A 19874-nucleotide genomic window follows, 5' to 3' on the forward strand; every position below is an offset into this window, starting at 1 on the left:
TCTTTTCCCTGCTACAGCATGGCATAATAGTCATATGAAAAGAACTTTATGGCTCAGTAAAATTTTGATAGTTTACTTACGTGAAATCGAAGTTACATAAAATTATATTACACCTGTTACGGATTTTATGTGCACAAAAATTTTGCATTTACTTCAGTACAACAACACAGGGTACCCAGAATCCTTCTTATGGTAACGGTTATACTTTACAGCATATCTCTCCATGCTGCGTCACTTTATAAATTATGTTTACGCCTCACGCCAGATTTTACGTGCGTATTTTAGTTGTGTAAGTAGGGTAACTTTGACCTCTGGATTTCGTAAACGGAAAGAGGTATTAATAAAGTTTTCAAGGTTATTTTAGATGTGGAACTTAGGAATGTATTGCAAAAAAATCAGCCATTTGCTGTGCATACCCGTCCTGGAATCAGCGGCTCGGTTTTGGTACCCAAAAACAATGTTTTTCGGGTTTCTCATAAACTGCCTGTGACCTAAATGGTGCACTCATAAGTCACTTAAGACACACTGTAGACTACATCTAATGCAAAAAGAACCAAACGATTTACTCCATTTATCTAAGCTTGAGAAAGTGAGTAATATTCAAATTTTGATCTTATACTGTATAATAATTACTGTAAGATGATTTCTCTATTGGATGTACACACAGTCTCTAGCCAAAACGCTATCTAAATCACTTAACCCTGCTTTTCTACCACCAACAGAATACGATGTATGATCCCGGAAAAATCCCGTTTTTATGCGTGGTGTTTTGGAGCATATTGTGTAGCGCATGCTGTCGCGTGCACACCGATAATAACAATAATTTGTTTACATTAGTGCTTAGTGTTAAGCGACAACAAGCTCCGTAGACGCTGCTGCAGTGGGAACCTTGTTCATTCAGATCACACTAGATACTACTTCTTTCCCTGGCGCTCTTGCTACACTCATCGTAGAAAGCACATTCGGAAATTAGCCCTCCATTAGAGAAGTTACAGTATCCAGCGAACCACATAAGTGAATGGGACGCTATTTAGAAAAGAAAAAGTTTAATAAAAGTCATCTGAGTAGCGCACACGGTCCAGAAAATATGTTATGTTCAACACTGAAACCAATCATGGATATGCCTGTACCTGTAGCAGACACCAGCAAATGATTATCGTCTGTGCAAACTCGCGTCACTCTGGTCCATCAGTGGTGTGCTCTTGCATTTGCCGAAATTTCATACTAAACCAATCTTCGGACACGAGAACACAACAACAACAACAACAACAACCACATACCTGAATAACATTATTATTCACTTCAAGTAGTTCTTTCCTAATCTAATAATACATAGTATCAAAACATTTCTACTTTTCAGAGGCGCAAGTACCTCATGTGAAGTTAGAGACTACGTGAAAATCAGCCAACCACTCAGCCAGTAACATCAATAGATTTTTGTCTTTTAAGTATCCGGTGCTATGATACCACCAAACGGAAAAAGTGAAGGGTAGGGAAAGAGGACCATACAACACCTGACCTCGGTTCTTTGGCATAAAAAAGTAACAGAAAGGCCGAACAAGTTGTTGAAAATATCGCTACGTAAGGAGCAAAAACGTGGGTAGAAAACAAGGCTAGAGAAACAAGTTGCTTGCAAGAGATATGGACTTTGAAGTTGTGGCATCTCCAAGTTGGACCATGTGCCACGTACCAACAGAAGACAGGCTATGGGAATCGATAAATGATTAGTAGATACCATGGAGACGAAAGATTTAAAAAGTTGTGGCCATCTCGAAAGGATGGACGATAGCCAAGAGCCAAAGAAAGTGTGGACCCCAGAGGACAGAAGAAAGCGATGGCGACCCGTGAGGAGCCGGCGCCGAGATGTCCTGGATGCGACGGATACCAGAGGACTACAGGGTGCTACAAAAAGGTACGGCCAAACTTTCAGGAAACATTCCTCACACACAAAGAAAGAAAATATGTTACGTGAACATGTGTCCGGAAACGCATACTCTCCATATTAGAGCTCGTTTTATTACTTCTCTTCAAATCACATTAATCATGGAATGGAAACACACACCAACAGAACGTACCAGCGTGACTTCAAACACTTTGTTACTGGAAATGTTCAAAATGTCCTCCGTTAGCGAGGATACATGCATCCACCCTCCGCCGCACAGAAACCCTGATGCGCTGATGCAGCCCTGGAGAATGACGTATTGTATCACAGCCATCCACAATACTACCACGAAGAGTCTCTACATTTGGTACCGGGGTTGCGTAGACAAGAGCTTTCAAATGCCCCCACAAATGAAAGTCAAGAGGGTTGAGGTCAGGAGAGCGTGGAGGCCATGGAATTGTTCCGCCTCTACCAACCCATCGGTCACCGAATATGTTGTTGAGAAGCGTACGAACACTTCGACTGAAATGTGCAGGAGCTCCATCGTGCATGAACCACATGTTATGTCGAACTTGTAAAGGCACATGTTCTAGCAGAACAGGTAAAGTATCCCTATGAAATCATGATAACGTGCTCATTGAGCGTAGATGGAAGAACATGGGGCCCAATCAAGACATCATCAACAATGCCTGCCCAAAACGTTCACAGAAAATCTGTGTTGATGACGTGATTCCACAATTGCGTGCGGATTCTCGTCAGCCCACACATGTTGATTGTGAAAATTTCCAATTTGATCATGTAGGAATGAAGCCTCATCCGTAAAGAGAACATTTGCACTGAAGTGAGGATGACACATTGTTGCATGAACCGTTCGCAGAAGTGTACCCGTGGGGGCCAATCAGCTGCTGATAGTGCCTGCACACTCTGTACATGGTACGGAAGCAACTGATTCTCCCGTAACACTCTCCATACAGTGACGTGGTCAACGTTACCTTGTACAGCAGCTACTTCTCTGACGCTGACATTAGAGTTATCGTCAACTGCACGAAGAATTGCCTCGTCCATTGCAGGTGTCCTCGTCATTCTAGGTCTTCCCCAGTCGCGAGTCATAGGCTGGAATGTTCCATGCTCCCTAAGACGCCGATCAATTGCTTCGAACGTCTTCCTGTCGGGACACCTTCGTTCTGGAAATCTGTCTCGATACAAACGTACCGCGCCACGGCTATTGCCCCGTGCTAATCCATACATCAAATGGGCATCTGCCAACTCCGCATTTGTAAGCATTGCACTGACTGCAAAACCACGTTCGTGATGAACACTAACCTATTGATGCTACGTACTGATGTGCTTGATGTTAGTACTGTAGAGCAATGAGTCGCATGTCAACACAAGCACCGAAGTCAACATTACCTTCCTTTAATTGGGCCAACTAGCGGTGAATCGATGAAGCACAGTGCATACTGACGAAACTAAAATGAGCTCTAACATGGAAATTAAGCGTTTCCGGACACGTGTCCACATCACATTTTTTCATTATTTGTGTGTGAGGAATGTTTCCTGAAAGTTTGGCCGTACCTTTTTGTAACACCATGTATAAGAAGGAGATTTGGACGAACAGAGCAGGTGGAATGCGGGAAGGGAGAAGCTGCCCCAGCCATAGAGTATTCGCAATATGATGATGATCGTCGTTAGAATGAGTCCCCAATCGTGTCTGCTCCGGTTATATATCTTTCGTGCCGCGTCATGTAACTGCAACGTTACCAGGCAGCATTAAGTGTCGTGGCGGTCAGTGTTCACAATAATTTGTACATGGCGATATATCTGATGCAGCAGTCAATCTACGTGGCTCTCATAAACTGTTTAATCCTTACGAGAGTCTCAGTTTAGGTATTTCTCAGTACTCTGCTATTTACACTAATATGCGTAATGACATCACAACGATAGCTTAAAAACCAATTTCTCAGGTATCCGTTTGTGTCAATCTGCACATAAAACAGAATTTCTCGTGTTTATCAATCCATTGCTGCAGTCCTCCATTGAAACCGACTACGATGAAATTTAGGAATGTACTTAATTTAAGAAAACGTAAGAAAGGCGTTTAGGAGTTAAAAGTGTCGTGTACGCTGAGGTCACTAGCGTTCGAACGCCATTCCGTACTGTTGGAACAAGGTAACGCCCACGACCATTTTGAAGGAATGACCGCGGCATTCACCTGAAGTGGTTTGGTGAAACTGCGGACGAAGTACTATTGAACACGTTTTCCGGTAACTGTCGTGAATAGCTAGTTCGACAGCCCTCACGCAATGGAAATATTTTAGACCCTGTAGCTATAAACAGGGCTGACCTATTCCACGGGGTCGGTGCTGAGACAGATATAAGTGATTATGATATTATCATAACGACGGTGTATACTAAAGTTAATAAATCCGTCAAGAAGACTAGGAGCTGTTAGCAACCCACTTACACAATGAGTGGACACCGTTTAGTCCAATATGATGGGCGCAGAGAATTTATGAGCAAAATTTATGATTGTAAATCGCGCTCTGGAGACGTATGTGCAAAGTACAGGGTATGTGTATTCAGGAAGGAAAAAACCCTACTTGGTTTGATGCTAAAGTTTGGAAAAACCTAAGGAAGCAATGATTGTTGCACTCTCGGTTCAAAAGAGCACGGGCAAATGACAATACACAAAAGTTACTAGAGATTTGTGCAGCTATAAAAAAATAGATGCGCGAAGTATGTAACAACTTCCAGCGTGATACCTCAGCAAAGGAGCTAGCCGAGTACCCAAGAAAGTATCCTCCGCCTCACACCAGATACGGAATCGAGTCAATATTGAAGTGTCATGCACTTGCAGGCTATGTTGAAAGGTTCAGGTCTATACTTCATTAGGAAGTAAGTTTAAAATGCATTCTAAAACTTGCAGGAACAATTAGGCAAAATAGCGTGCTAAAAAGTGTCAAAAAGCGCAGGTTATTCCTGTATACAAAAAGAGCAGAAGAACTGACCCGAAAAATTATGGACCAGTCTCTTTAACATAGGATCGCTGCAGGATTCTTGAACATTTTCTCAGTTCGTACATAACCCGAAATTCCTTGAAATGGAACAGCTTTTGTCTATGAATCAGTGTGGTTTAAGAAACTTACGAAGCTCAGCTTGCCCTTTTCTCACATTACATCCTTCGAAAACAGGATGGAAGACAAAAGACAGATCCATACTTCTGCCCCACCGCAGACTATTAACGAAGATACTAGCATACGGAACAGGTTTCCGGATACGTGAGTAGCTCGCAGACTTCTTAAGTAATAGAATCCAGCACGTTGTCCGCGATGGCGAGTGTTCGTCAGAGGCAAGGGTATTGTCAGGAGTGTCCCAGGCAAGTGTGATAGGACCGCTGTTATTCTATACACGCATAAATGACCTGAAGGTAGGGTGAGCTGCGGTCTGCAGCTGTTTGTTGATGACGCTGGGGTGTACGGTACGGTGTCGGCGTTAGGTGACTGCTGGAGGACACAAAACGACTTAGACAAAATTTATAATTTGTGAAATAAATGGTAGCCTGCTCTAAACGTATAAAAATGTATGAGCATGAGAATCTATCCCGTAACACTCGAATACACCATTATTAGTATGCTACTTGACAAAGTCACATCGATTACACAGCTAGGTGTTCCATAGCAAAGTGGTTTGAAGTGGAACGAGGATGTGATGATTATAATGGAGAAAGCGAATGGTCGATTTCGGCTTGTTTAGAAAGTTTTAAGGAAATGTGGTTCATCTGTAATGGAGACTGCATATATACAACACTAGTGGGACCCATTGCTGAGCACTGCTCCAGTATTTCAGACTCCCACCAGGTCGGATTGAAGGAAGACATCGAAGCAATTGAAAGATGGTCTGCTAGATTTGTCGTCGGCAGGTTCGATCAACACGCAGGTATTACAGAGATGCTTCAGGAATTTAAATGGCAATTCCCGGTGGGAAAGTGACGTTCTTTTGGAGAAATGCTACTGAGAAAATATAGAAAATGGCATCTGTAGCTGACTGCAGGAAGATTCTACTGCCGCTAACGTTCATTTCGCGTAAGGACCACGAGCAGAAGATAAGAGAAATTAGGGCTCGTGGAGGCATATAGAAAGCCGCTTTACCCCCGCGGACATGAAGTGAAACGATTAGCAGCAATACAACGTACCCTCCGCCACGCACTGTACTATAGCTCGTGGAGTATGTACGTTTTATACATGTACATGTAAACAAGGTTATACTGATTCAGATTGAACATCGCTGCTCCTACGCTAGCACTCAATGCTTCAATCACTGTGCCATCTCGTAAAGAAACTGAAACACTTTCTGATAAACTTTTACTTAATGGCACGATGAAAAAAACATGTCTTTTCTCCCTCTGGATCAGATAATACACATAGTTTCTTCATTCTTTACCTTTCTCCGCCTTTTCCTTTCTTGATGCTCATTTGGATTCACTCCATCTTAGCCGCCGTGTTCTTCCTAGGCACTTTAATTCTGTTTTCTTCGATTTTACTTTACATTATACAAGCCAAATGTCGTAGAACCACCGGAGAATGATTTCCAGCGCGTTTGAAGAAGTCACATATGTACATTTATTTTAATTTAGGTGCAAAGCAATGAACTGACATCATATTACTTATTACAGTGCTTATTTTAATTATACATTAACCTAAAACATTGCATTTCTGACTTAGAAACAGTTGTGCAAAAGATAATTCTTATATCAGTCTTAATGTCCAGAACATTATATACAAGACATTTCATGAGCTTTGGTAGGTTTTTGAATGCATGTGTACGAGAGTCAACCCCTTGAAGTCTTTCCAGAGGTTGTTTTGGTCCTTGTGTTATATTCGTGCTTTTCAGTATCTTATTTGAACAGAGAAATATTGTTAATGAGAAATGACTTTAGTGAAGATCTGTATTGTGATGAAGTTGTCAAAGTACCCAGTTTCTTGAAGAGGTCTCTGCAGAATATTCTTGAATTAACACCAGATGTAATACTTGTAAAGCCCTTCTGTATTGTGAAAATACTATCACTGTAATTTGATTTTTCCCAAAAGAATGATTTCATAGCCCATTATTGAATGGAAATTTGGAGAATAAACTAGTTCCTTTATTTATTTATTTTTTAAACCGCCTGCAGCAGTATCCATGTGTACTGCAAAACGCTGCGCTTCATTAATTCTAGACTGTGGGTTCTGTCTCTCCTTCACCCATGTTTATTGCTACAGTGGTGGACAGCCCATAGCTACTGTTATTATTATTATTATTATTGTTGTTATTATAGTTTTAATATTACTCGTGCTAAATTTAACTGTTCCATTAATAGTTAAAATGGTCCTGATACTCCTCGGATTAAAAAAGGACTTATGTACGGGGCGCCTACTTTCTCTTCCAATTTTCAACATGTGTGTCAAAGAACTAATGGAGTAAAATAAAGATACAAAAACGGAATTAAAATTGAAGGTGAACGAGCATCAACTTTGTCATTCACTGGTGATCTAGGCACTCTTAGGAAGAACTGCTGGATTGCTGAGCGCAATGAACAGTCCACTAAGCAAGGAATATAGATCTAGAGTAAACAAAGGAAGTAAAAGGCAAAGTGAAGGAACTGCGCTGCCTTGGAACCACAATGCATGTCGGATGAAGCAAGGATGATGTCAGAAGCAGACTAGCTCAGGCAGAGAGAGTTTCTCGACAAAACAATTCTACTACAGCGAAACATTGGCGTCTAACTTGAGCAAGAAATGTTCGAGCTTGTAGGACTGAAGCAGCAGACTGTACGGAAGTGACTCATGTGCTGTAGATAAAGTGGAAAGAGAAAAATCGACGCAGCTGAGATACAATGTCACAGAATGGGACTGAAAACACAGTGAACTGACAAGTTAAGAAATGAAATACTCTTCTGAATCGGCGAGGAAAGAAATGTATGGAAAACGTTGACAAGGGAGGTGCGTGTACTCGAACGAGCAGAACCTCACGAAATTGTTGTTAGAACATAAATCATTCATACCAATAACTGTGGTTTGAGCCATTCGCGAGCAAAACTGCGCGGCTTACTACGAGAGACCTGTGAATAATCACCTATTCAAGGTCTCCTAGCGCAACTTTGGAAGCGTGAAGAAACAAAATATTGATATAAATACTACCAAAAATACACGAAATAGGACAGCAAAATATTGGCAGTTTCTTGATATGTACTTTTCACGTAATATAAACGCTATGTGAGAAGGATCGTTGATTTTGTAAGACTTCCATGTAAAAAAACCACAAGTAAAGTTGTCAGACTTCACTCTGTCCAATACAGTCAACTTTCTGCACACAAATACACGCTTATGTTACAGTACGATTGCGATATTGACATACCAATATCCTCGTTTGAATATGTAATTAGTGTGGCGATTGCTATTGGACTGCTTGAATGAAAAAGTGAATTTGAAAAAGTGGTTTTAGTCAGATGTATACTGTTCCACTTTGCTTTAACCGCTTGACTGAAATCCCATTCTTGCAGTTAGAATAGTTGTGCAACACTATCAGGTCTGTAGAAATAGTTTTTTGTTCAGATAGCGTAAATATTTTAATCGGGGGGGGGGGGGGGGCATAACATTCGACTTTGAAATATGTGTCTTTCTGGTCATATCGATATTTTGTTTCTTTCCTGTCTTAGATCTTGAATAGGTTATTACTCAAATGGTAAGACGCTCAGTTTTGCACGCGAATGGCTCATACCATTGTTTTTGGGATAAACGATTCATATTCTAAGGATACTTGCGTGCGGTTCTTAGTGCTCTAGGCCATGCACTTTCCGTGGGAGGATGAGACAGGATAACTGGCCATGTGTTAAAACCTCAAGGAATAACTAGCGTCGTAATAGAAGAAGTCATAGAGGGCAAACCTTGTTGGAGATGTAGAATATACACAACAAACAACTGCAGATGCTGGACGAAGGTGTCGCACTGGTGCGAAGAGACTGGTACAGAAGAAGAAGTTGCAGGAGAAAAAGTCGTGTTAGACCGCAGCAAACCAGTCAGAAGACTGGTGAGCCAAAGAAATGGAGTTGGAGAGTAGCGAAATAATTCCTTCGTACCCCATCTATTAGGTTTACAACTTTCCTTCCGCCATTTTGCAATAGACGGCAGTAGCGGCAAGCGGGGTTCAGGTGGGTTGGTCATAGGTGTAATGCAATAAGCTTAGGCATCTGTAAACATGCCATAAAAATATTAATCGATTTGTAATTGCATCATAAGGCTATTCTCGATTAAGTACGTCAACTTAATTATCCATTTCTCACCATTTTCGGGAAGTTTTAATTTTCTGCTTTAACATGAAGAAATCTGCGTCTGTGGCTCTTAAAATGGTGGGTAAGACCAATGGTGAAGAATGTACAGAGAATGTTTTAAACGTCTTAACAACGGTGATTTAGATGTCGAAGACCGGCATGGCGAGGGAAGACAGAACGTTTTCGTAGCTACTGAAACGGACGAAGGCAGTCATAGGATATCATTATCGAAAGCAATTGATGCGTTCGAGTCCAGAACTGAAACTCAAATGGCCACAATACAGCGATAGACACGTAAAGGTAATTTTGCAGCAGGTCAGTGCTCGATCCAATGTCGCAAAACCCGCCAAAATGTACATGGAAACGTTAAAATGACAAGTCCTATCCCCCCCGCCGTATTCTCCATATGTTGCTCTCTCTGACTACCACCTTTCTCGATCATTGGCATACAGTCTGGCTGACCAGCACTTCCGACCATATGAACAAGTGCAAAAATTGAATCGATTCATGGATCCCCACAAAAGACGCCCAGTTCTTCCGCCACGGGATCCGTATGCAAGGTGGGAGAATGTAGTGGCCAGCGATGGTGTAACACAACGGTTCAGTTTACAGTGATAACAGCTATAGAAAGAATAATTTAAAATTAAGAATAGAATTTTTAGAGGGGAAAATAGTGTAGAATCAGTGTTCGGCAATTGCAGATCAAAATTATAGTATATCAGCAAGTAGTTTAACATGTAACTACAGCAAAGCCACGGAAGCTCCGTCATGGAGATGGCAGTGACGTTAAACTCTTGTGATGAAAAACCTATAAACAAGCCTGATCGTCATTATTGCCTCCCTTTCTTCCTTGGTTGTTTCGTTAAAGGGCGGGGAACCCGTGTCAGTCAGCGAGACAATAATTAGATTGGACTTTATCGTGTGAAGATTCACGATAAACTGTTAGAATATTACGGAGATTAAAAGTGATGTAGTGTACGATCTCTGACTGTTTGTAGCAACGGAGTATTAAGGGGATTTTAGGACTTTAGTGCTAGATTGGAACTTTACCGACATATAGACGACAGAAACTCAAATTATCTGCTGATACGAGTGAATTCAGAGGAACCGGTATTCAGATATTAACGTGTGGACTTTTGAAAGTGTCGTGTGCCGTTATTTGCGACTCTGGACGTAGAGCGCGTGCATATCGCCATTTGCGGACGATTTAGATTCCTCCAGACTAGGAACCTATTAAATAGACCATCATCCATCACCATGTTAATCCTTGAGTATAGAGTGAAATAAAAGAGTGTTGTACTTATTTCATTTACCTAGTACTAATCAGTGAAGGTTTTACGGAACCAAAGCTATCCAGCAGTAAGTCAGCACCATCTAGCGGAAAGCGTAGGCATTAACTAACACGCTAACTGAAGTGAACATTTACGTGTTTTACGGACTGCTTAATATGAACTTTTGTGACTCTTTGACGTCCTCAATCCCTCCGAAAGGTGGCGCAGCCTCTCTTAATCATAAAAGGGGAGAGTTTTAGCCGAGCAAATTACTAAATAAGAGCGATATTTACAAGACTCGCAGTTATAGCAAAAAAAAAAAAAAAAACACAAGGCCCGCATCTCATCGGAGAGTCGTCGCTGTCACGTCGGGAAGTAAAGCCGGGAAAAAACCTACCGACGATACGTATCTACGAGCAGACGTTGACGTGGAATACCTAAAAATGGAACCACAAGAGAGTTGGGGTCCCCTCCCACCCCCGCTTGCTGCTGCACCTGTATTCCCACGTCCTACCTGCTCTCCATCTTTCCACCCTCCTTACCCTCTCCCTAGGTGGCTTCTGCCAGCTCCCCCTCCCTGATGATGCCCTCTTTTCTCCATTACCCCTCCTACCAACTTTGCTCGTCCCTCCCTCTTCCTGTGTTTGTTCCTTTGGGCACCCTCCCTCCCTTCTCTCCCCCTTCCCTCCCTCCTCCCTTTCTCCCCACTCCTCCCCTGGGCTTCCCCTCCAGCCCTTCCTCCATCTCCTACTTCCGTCTCCTCCGCCATTGGCATCCTTGCTCACTCCTCTCCCTCCCATACCCCCTTCTTCCCCTCTTGGGAGGTCACCGGACTCGTACACGCTCTGTCGACATTCGTGCGCCGTAGATCATCGCCATCAGTTTTGCGTGTCTATGCCGTCGTTTTGTGTTTTTAGTGTCCGCCGTTACGCTCTTACGTTCACTTGTACCGTCGGATTCATCAGTTTTTAGTGCGCAGTGTCAACATGTTTTCAGTGTCGTTATCGTCGAGTGTGAACGGCTCCATGTTTTTTTTTGTATCTCTGTGTCCACTATTTTTTATCCCGTCACTGTGTTTATTCTGTATCTCCATTCTGTGTTATATCATTGTCAACTCTATGGGTGAAGAGCGGCGTAGCATGCCGCTGACAGCCTACCTGATTGTACAGGTATGAAACTAACAATAAAGGGAAAAAACAAAGAGTTGGGGATGCTTCAATGGGCAATACTATGCATCATTTTTTTTTTGGTAACCTCGAGAAAAAACGGCGGAAGCTAAGTTGTAGATCTAGTAGCAACGGACAGTCGAGTTAGGGCAGACGTTCACTGGGAGCTCTTGGCTCAGTAGAGCAGCCAGCAGGAGACTTACCGAGGCAGGCGGTGCCCTGGGGCTCCGTCTTGTACTGCCAGTCCAGCTTGCTGAGCTGCAGATATGCGGCCAGCACCGGCACGTCGGAGATCTCCGTCTCGTCGCCGCCCGCCTCCACCAGCAGCACCGTCCACTCGTCCACCTCGCTCAGCCGGTTCGCCAGGACCGCTCCTGGGGCACACAGAGTCTCATTTCAGATCCTTTGAATGATTAGCACTGTTACGAAACGATCCGCTACATCTAATTTCTGGTTTACTCTGTTGCGCCACGGTTCCGCTTGGCGAAGTGGACGAGCATTGTGACTGATTCAGAAAAACGGCGTCATAAGGTCGGTGTTGTACAAACGTTCCACCGTTTTACTATCGCTCAAACCCTTGCATGGAGGCACAGCAATATTCATCAATAGACATAGAGAAACAAATAAAACAGTAGGAAACAAATAAGTCATCAGGTCCGTCTAGAATTCCAATTCAGTTACGAACCTCTCAACAGCGCAAAATCCTAAAAGAACGCAAAGAAGAATGGGTGAAGCATGTGTGGTATCAACGTTCGATACCACACTTGTTTGGGGTTGCAGTTATCGACCGCGGTCCATATTAGTATTGTTGGACCCGCGAGTAGCGACCAGCGCCGCTCCGCGGCTTGTACCAAGTTTCTAGCGAGCTCTCGTCCACTCTTGCTCGGGACGTCAAGTAGTAAAGTAGCTTAGCCTTCAGCTGATAGGAAGAAACCTCTAACAAGGCTCTTAGTAACGTATGGCCTAAGAGAGGCCTCAATAGCTATTTGTTTATAATTATATGTATGCAGCTAAGAAGAATCCTGTGCTACTAGTTAAGTACAATATACATTATTTTTTACCAACGGCTTCTAATTATTTTAGTCGTTGCAGATCCAGACAATGCAGCCAGCACCTTATCGACGTTACTGACAAATCTGCTGTGATTTATATGTTTCTATTTAGCATTGGCCACCAGTCAGCATTAGTGACGACTCGTTCGTCGTTATCATAACAGCATGTATAAAAGAAAGGTAAAAGAATGGAATCGCAAAATTACAGCCACAATATTCTTAACATCGATTTGCTACAGTATTCTTGAACACACAGTCAGATCGAATATAATTCAAGTCCCTTAGAATGGAACAGTTTCTACCCACGAATAGGTACGGTTTTAGAAAGCATCGCTCGTATGAAACTCAACTTGTTCTTTTTTCACATTACATCCTGTGAACTATGGATTCAGGACAACAGGCAGATTTCATGTTGTCAGATTTCCGAAAAGCATTTGACGCGTTGCCCCACGGCAGACTGTTTACGAGCGTACAGAATAGGTTCCCATATATGTGAATGGCTCGGACACTTCTTAAATAACAGAACCAAGCACGTTGTCCTCGACGGCGAGTGTTCGTCAGAGACATGGGTATCGTGATGAGTGTTCCGGAGAAGTGTGATAGGACTGTTATTATTCTCTATACACGTAAATGATTTGACGGGCAGGGGGAGCAGCAATCTGCGATCGTTTCCTGATGATGCTGTGATGCACAGGAAGGTGTCATCGTTGAGTGACTGTAGGAGGACCCAAGGTAACTTAGACAAAATTTGTAGTTCGTGGGATGAATGGCAGCTAACTCTAAACGTAAAAAAATGAAAGATAATGCAGATGAGTAGGGAAAAAAAGTGTAATGTCGGAATACAGCGTTAGTAGTGTCCCGCTTGACACGGTCGCATTGTTTAAATGCCTGGGCGTAATGTTGCAAAGTGACATGAAGTGTAACAAGCATGTGAGGATTGTGTTAGGGAAGGTGAATAGTCGACATTGGTTAATTGGGGAAAATTTAGGAAAGTGTGGTTGATCTATAAAGGAGACCTTATGTAGGACACAATACGACCCATTCTTGAGTTCTGCTCGAGTGTTTCAGTACACTGCCATCGCATAGGCGCCACCTGAATCTTCTGAAAGGAGAAATAGCGACCCCCTTACAGTACTGCCGGGGCTGTAGAGTTGCTGTTATGACGAGAAAACTGGAACACTGGTGTCGTTATTGCTCAACGGTCTGGCCTCACCCCTTGAATTGATGAGCAAAACTTCTATTTCCTCAGAAACGAAAGTGGACCAGGCTAGAGGTATACATCGCCAAATCCACACACTCAGTCCTGGCCAGCCGATTGTTATTAGGCAAGGTCCGTGACAGTATTCGCACCAAAATGAGCCAGCAAGACGCCACCACCAGACCTTGTCTTCAGTAGCAGACTTCGCTGTCTGCTTGCTCCTGGCTGCCTTTCTAGTGGGCTGGGTTTCGAGTCACCTATCTAGCTGGGCAAGCACTGCTGCTGTTCAATATCGTCCTGCCGGCCACAAGCCACCTCCGTCATCAACGCTGGGGACTGCGTTTCGATCCCGTCCGGCCCAGTACATTTCGTGCTGAGCCACAGGGGCTGGCCAGGTGCCAAGGGCATAACGCATTGTCTTTCGCACACTGCCATGCAGTGTGAGTGTACTTATTTGTACAAGGTGGTTTTCAAAAAGTAAATGAGAAGTGTAAATGGGACGTGCGGGCTCATAAGGTAATGCGAATTAAAAATTTACTTCAGTGCGAGTTCTACATTTGAAGAAGAAAAGCAACTATGTCATTAAAGGGCTCTGATTACATTTTAAACTTCAAGCGTGTGTCTCTTCAAATTTGTCACTTACGGTCACATGGAGGCAAGCTTGGGGTGCCGAAACCATATACCTAATTCCCAAAAGATTTCTGCACGAAATACGTACACATTCTCATTACATGTTCAGAAGTAAGGGGGTGAGGCAGCATCTTCCTGAGCAACTGTATGAAGAGAACTCAGTGGCCGTGTGTTAACTTACACGAGAGTCACTCCAAAAGAACTGTACAATGCTTTTTTTTTTTTACGTCCAGTTCATTTGATGTAACTTTGGTACTTTTTACATCTACATCTACATGGTTACTCTGCAGTTCACACTTAAGTGAATGGCCGAGGGTTCATCTAACCATTTTCATACTATTTCTCTACCATTCCATTCTCAAATGGCGCGTGGGAAAAAGGAACACCTATATCTTTCCATTCGATCTTTGATTTCTCTTATTTTATTATAATGATCATTTCTCCCTACGTAGGTGGGTGTCAAGATATTTACGCATTCGGAAGAGAAAGTTGGTGATTGAAATTTTGTAAATAGATCTCGCCGCAAAGAAAACCGCCTTTGTTTCAGTGACTGCCACCCCAATTCGTGTATCATATCAATGACACTCTCAACCCCATTGCGCCATAACACGAGATGAGCTGCCCTTCTTTGCACTTTTTCGATGTCCTCCGTCAATCCTACCTGGTAAGGATCCCATACTGCGCAGCAATATTCCAGCAGAGGACGGACAAGTGTAATGTAGACTGTCTCTTTAGAGGGTTTGTCGCATCTTCGAAGTGTTCTGCCAACAAAGCGCAGTCTTTGTTTCGTCTTCCCCACAATATTATCTATATGGTCTTTCCAATTTAAGTTGCTCGTAATTTTAATTCCTAGGTATTTAGTCGAATTGGCAGCCCTTAGATTTGTACGATTTGTCGTATACCCAAATTTTTTCGGATTTCTTTTAGTACCCATGTGTATGACCTCTCTAGATCTTTTGTAACTGGAATTGATCGTCTGATGAATTAACTGGACGGTAAATTACAGTCATCTGCAAAAAATCTAAGGGCGCTGCTCAGATTATCACCTAGATCATTTATGTAAATCAGGAACAGCAGAGGGCCTATGACACTGCTCAGAATATCACCTAGATCATTTATGTAAATCAGGAACAGCAGAGGGTCTATGACACTACCTCGCAGAACGCCAGATATCACTTCTGTTCTACTCGATGATTTACAGTCTATCATTACGAACTGTGACCTCTCTGAGAGAAAATCACGAATCCAGTCACACAACAGAGACGATACTCCCACATGTACGCAATTTGATTAATAGTCGCTTGTGATGAACCGTATCAAAAGTCTTCTGGAAATCAAGGAATATGGAATCGATCTGAGATCCCTTGTCGACAGCACTCTTTACTTCATAAGAATAAAGAGCTAGCTGTGTTACACAAGAACGATATTTTCTGAATCTATGTTGGTTATGTATCAATAAGCCATTTTCTTCAAAGTGATTCATAATGTTCGAGTAGAGTATATGTTCCAAAATCCTACTGCAAATTGAGGTCGGTGATATGGGTCTGTAATTCAATGAGTTACTCCTATTTCCTTTCTTGGATATTGCCGTGAGCTGTGCTACTTTCCAGTCTTTAGGAACAGACCTTTCGTCAAGTGAGCGGTTGTATACGATTGCTAAGAAAGGCGTCATTGTGTCTGCACACTCTGAAAGGAATCTGATTGGTATACCATCTGGACCGGAAGACGTGCCTTTCTTAAGTGATTTGAGTTGTTTCCCAACACCTAAGACATCTACTTTTACGTCACTCATTCTAACAGCTATTTTGCTTTCAAATTCTAGAACAGCTGTTAGCATGAGTGATACATTCTTGAAAGACAGACTGTCTCTTTCAGCTGCCTTACGCCACTGCGATACTAAGACCGATATACCTGCATGGTATAAGTCAGAATCAGCACGTTTGAACTACTATGACACTGCACGTTGCTTGAAGCGGACACCTAATGCAACAGTCACCTTGATGGAGTACTACGACAATTAAATTTGTGGAAACAGTTTAAATTAAATTTCAGCACAAACGAGAAGAATGTTTCTGTGACTTCCACGAGTAGCAAAGATGTAGAATAAAGTGGCATTTTTGAAAAAAAGTGTTTTGCGTGTCTTTTGGAGTGACCCTCGTATTATGTTATTAAGTCCATAGCAAGTGGTCACCATTTGAACATACCAAATCACTTCAGTGGGAGCTTTGAATGAATGTCTGACTCCAAGAAATACTTACGTGGTGATCTTTCGTTTGAGATCAGGCTATTTGCCCAAACAGACTTATCCAACTAGATGCTAAGGTCCGAGTAGCTATCGTGAATCGGATACCAACCAGTGATTTTTAACCGTGAATCTGATATCAAAAGAATGACTCGCAAGATTATTACTACACTCATGCTCATAAACTAAGGATAATGCTGATACATGGTGAAACAACGCTCTGATAGACGGTTTGCGGGTTTAAATCTCCTCGGGTTATGACCATGCAGTGCATTTGACCTGCGGTCGTCGCACGGTGGCGCTAGCAGCAGTCCACATACGCAGAGGTGTGTGGGTGCATGTCAGAGTCCGCTGCAGCAAGTAATTGTGCAGGCGTTTTCAGACTTGCTAATGGTGACTGTGTATTGCAGACGGCTCAAAGAACACATATTGAACACGTTATGAGGGGTAGATACTAGGGCGTCTGAAGACTGATCAAACACAGCAGGTCATAGCACGGGCCCTCCATGTGCCACAAAGTGTGATCTCAAGATTATGGCAACGATTCCAGCAGACAGGAAACGTGTCCAGGTGCTACAGTACGGGACGTCCACAGTGTACAACACCACAAGAAGACCGATATCTCACCGCCAGTGCCCGCAGACGTCCACGGAGCACTGCATGGGACCTTACCGCAGCCACTGGAACAGTTGTCTCCAGACACACAGTCTACAGACGACTGAACAGACATGGTTTATTCGCCCAGAGACCTGCAAGGTGCATTCCACTGACCCTTGGTCACAGGAGAGCCCGTAAAGTCTGGTGTGAAGACAGTACATGGTCATTGGAACAATGGTCACACGTTATGTTCACGGACGAGTCCAGGTATAATCTGAACAGTGATTCTCGCCCGGTTTTCATCTGGGGTGAAGCAGGAACCAGATACCAACCCCTTAATGTCCTTGAGAGGATCCTGTATGGAGGTCATTGTTTGATGGTGTGGGTAGGATTACGATTGGTACACATACATCCCTGCATGTCTTTGACAGAAGAACTGTAACAGGTCAGGTGTATCGGGACGTCTTTTTGGACTAGTATGTCCGCCTTTTCAGGGGTGCTGTGGGTCCCACCTTCCTCCTGATGGATGATAACACACGGCCCCACCGAGCTGCCATCGTGGAGGAGTACCTTGAAATAGAAAATATCAGGCGAATGGAATGGCGTACCTGTTCTCCAGACCTAAACCCCATCGAGCACGTCTGGGATGTTCTCGGTCGACGTATCGCTGCACATCTTCAAACGCCTAGGACACTTCAGCAGCTCCGACAGGCACTGATGCAAGAATGGGATCCTGTAAGCCGGCAGCTGCTCGACCACCTGATCCAGAGTATGCCAACCCGTTGTGCGGCCTGTGTACGTGTGCATGGTGATCATATCCCATATTGATGTCGGGGTACGTGCGCAGGAAACAGTGGCGTTTTGTAGCACATGTGTTTCGGGACGCTTTTCCCAACTTATCACCAATACCGTGGACTTACAGATATGTCGTGTGTGCTCCCTATCTGCCTATGCAATTAGCGCCTGTTTTGCGTAGCGCCACATTGTGTGGCACCACATTCTGCAATTATCCTTAATTTATGAGCATAGTGTATGTTTTAATCATACAATCTAAGACAAAAGAAAATACGTCGCACAAAGAAGGAATTACCTGAATGGGGCTGGTATCGGTAGATATAACATACATGTACACACAAACAAATCATTACAATTTCAGACAAATTGGATGCTTTATTCAAGAGCGAGCTTCACAAGTTGAGCAAGTCAGTAACACGATGATCTATCTTTAGCCCTTATGCAAGCAGTCACTCGGCTTGAAATTGACATCTTGAAGGATATCGTGCCAAAATCTGTCCAACTGGTGCATTAGTTGTCAGAATCCAGAGTCGGTTGGAAGGCCCTTCCCATAATACGAGGGTAATCTCAGAAGTAAGGGATCCTATTTTTTTATAAGTACCTGGACCTGTTTATTTGTACAATGGTTTACATCAGTTTACAGCTTGAACATTTAGCTATTTTTCGACATAATCTCCATTTCTGTCGATGCATTTTTGTAGACGCTGTGGCTGTTTATCTATGCCCATGTCATACCAGCTCGTCACCATGCTGTTCAGAAAGTTATGAATCTCTTCTTTCACCTCGTCGTCGGAGCTGAATCGCTTTCCGGCCAATGTTTCTTTTTTCTTTTTTTTAAATTTAGGGACAGGTGATAGTCACTGGGCGCCAATTCAGGACAATAGAGTGGGTTTGTGATTATGTTCCACTGAAACGGTTGCAGGAGAGCAACGGTTTGCCGAGCGATGTGTGGGCGAGCGTTGTCATGGAAAAGTGTACTCCCTTGCTCGACATTCCTCTTCTCCTGTTCTGAATTGCCCGTTTGAGTTTTTTAAGAGCGTCACAGTGCCTGTCAGCGTTAACTGTGATCCCAGTGGGCACAAATCCGACCAACAATGCCCCTTACCAATCCCAAAAAACGGTTGTCATGACTTTACCGGCAGACTGTGTTTGTTTGAATTTCCGCGGCTGTGGCGAAGAAGGATGCCACCACTGGCATGATTGTTGCTTGGTCTCAGGTGTAACGTGGTATGCCCAAATTTCGTCGCCCGTGACAGTAGAGTCCAGAAAGATGTCCTGTTCGACTGTAAGGAGGTGAAGAAATGCGCGGGAAGCATCAACTCGTCGCCGCAAGTGCTCCTCAGTCAGCATGGGTGGCACCCATCTTGAGCACACCTTCCGGTAGTTCAATGTTTCCGTTAAAATTCTATGAGTGGTGCTTCGGGAAACGTCAGGAACAAACGTGCAGAGACGAGCCAGAGTGATCCGACGATTTTCACGCATGCTTTGCTCAACCTTCAACACTGTCTCCTCAAAAACTGACGATCTTCCGCTCTTTTGTTCGTCATGAATTTCGGTCCTACCAGCTGCAAACTCTCTACACCACTTACGAACGTTTTTGACATCCATGCACGACTCTACATCTACATTTATACCACGCAAGCCACCCAACGGTGTGTGGCTCAGGGCACTTTACGTGCCATTGTCATTACCTCCCTTTCCTTTTCCAGTAGCGCATGGTTCGCGGGAAGAAAGA

At 43.4% G+C, this 19874-nt stretch overlaps 1 protein-coding gene across 3 annotated transcripts in view; it reads right to left on the bottom strand.

The window, feature by feature from the left end:
• LOC126284995 (glucose dehydrogenase [FAD, quinone]-like) overlaps positions 1–19874 on the bottom strand; it is a 287504-nt gene that overhangs the window by 67294 nt on the left and 200336 nt on the right. For all 3 annotated transcript variants that reach the window (XM_049984288.1, XM_049984289.1, XM_049984287.1), the window contains one exon: positions 11829–11999. In XM_049984288.1, coding sequence (XP_049840245.1) covers positions 11829–11999 — 171 coding nt within the window. The remainder of the gene's footprint in view (positions 1–11828; positions 12000–19874) is intronic.

This window comes from Schistocerca gregaria, chromosome 8 (genome assembly GCF_023897955.1).
Source record: "Schistocerca gregaria isolate iqSchGreg1 chromosome 8, iqSchGreg1.2, whole genome shotgun sequence".
Lineage (NCBI taxonomy): Eukaryota > Metazoa > Arthropoda > Insecta > Orthoptera > Acrididae > Schistocerca > Schistocerca gregaria.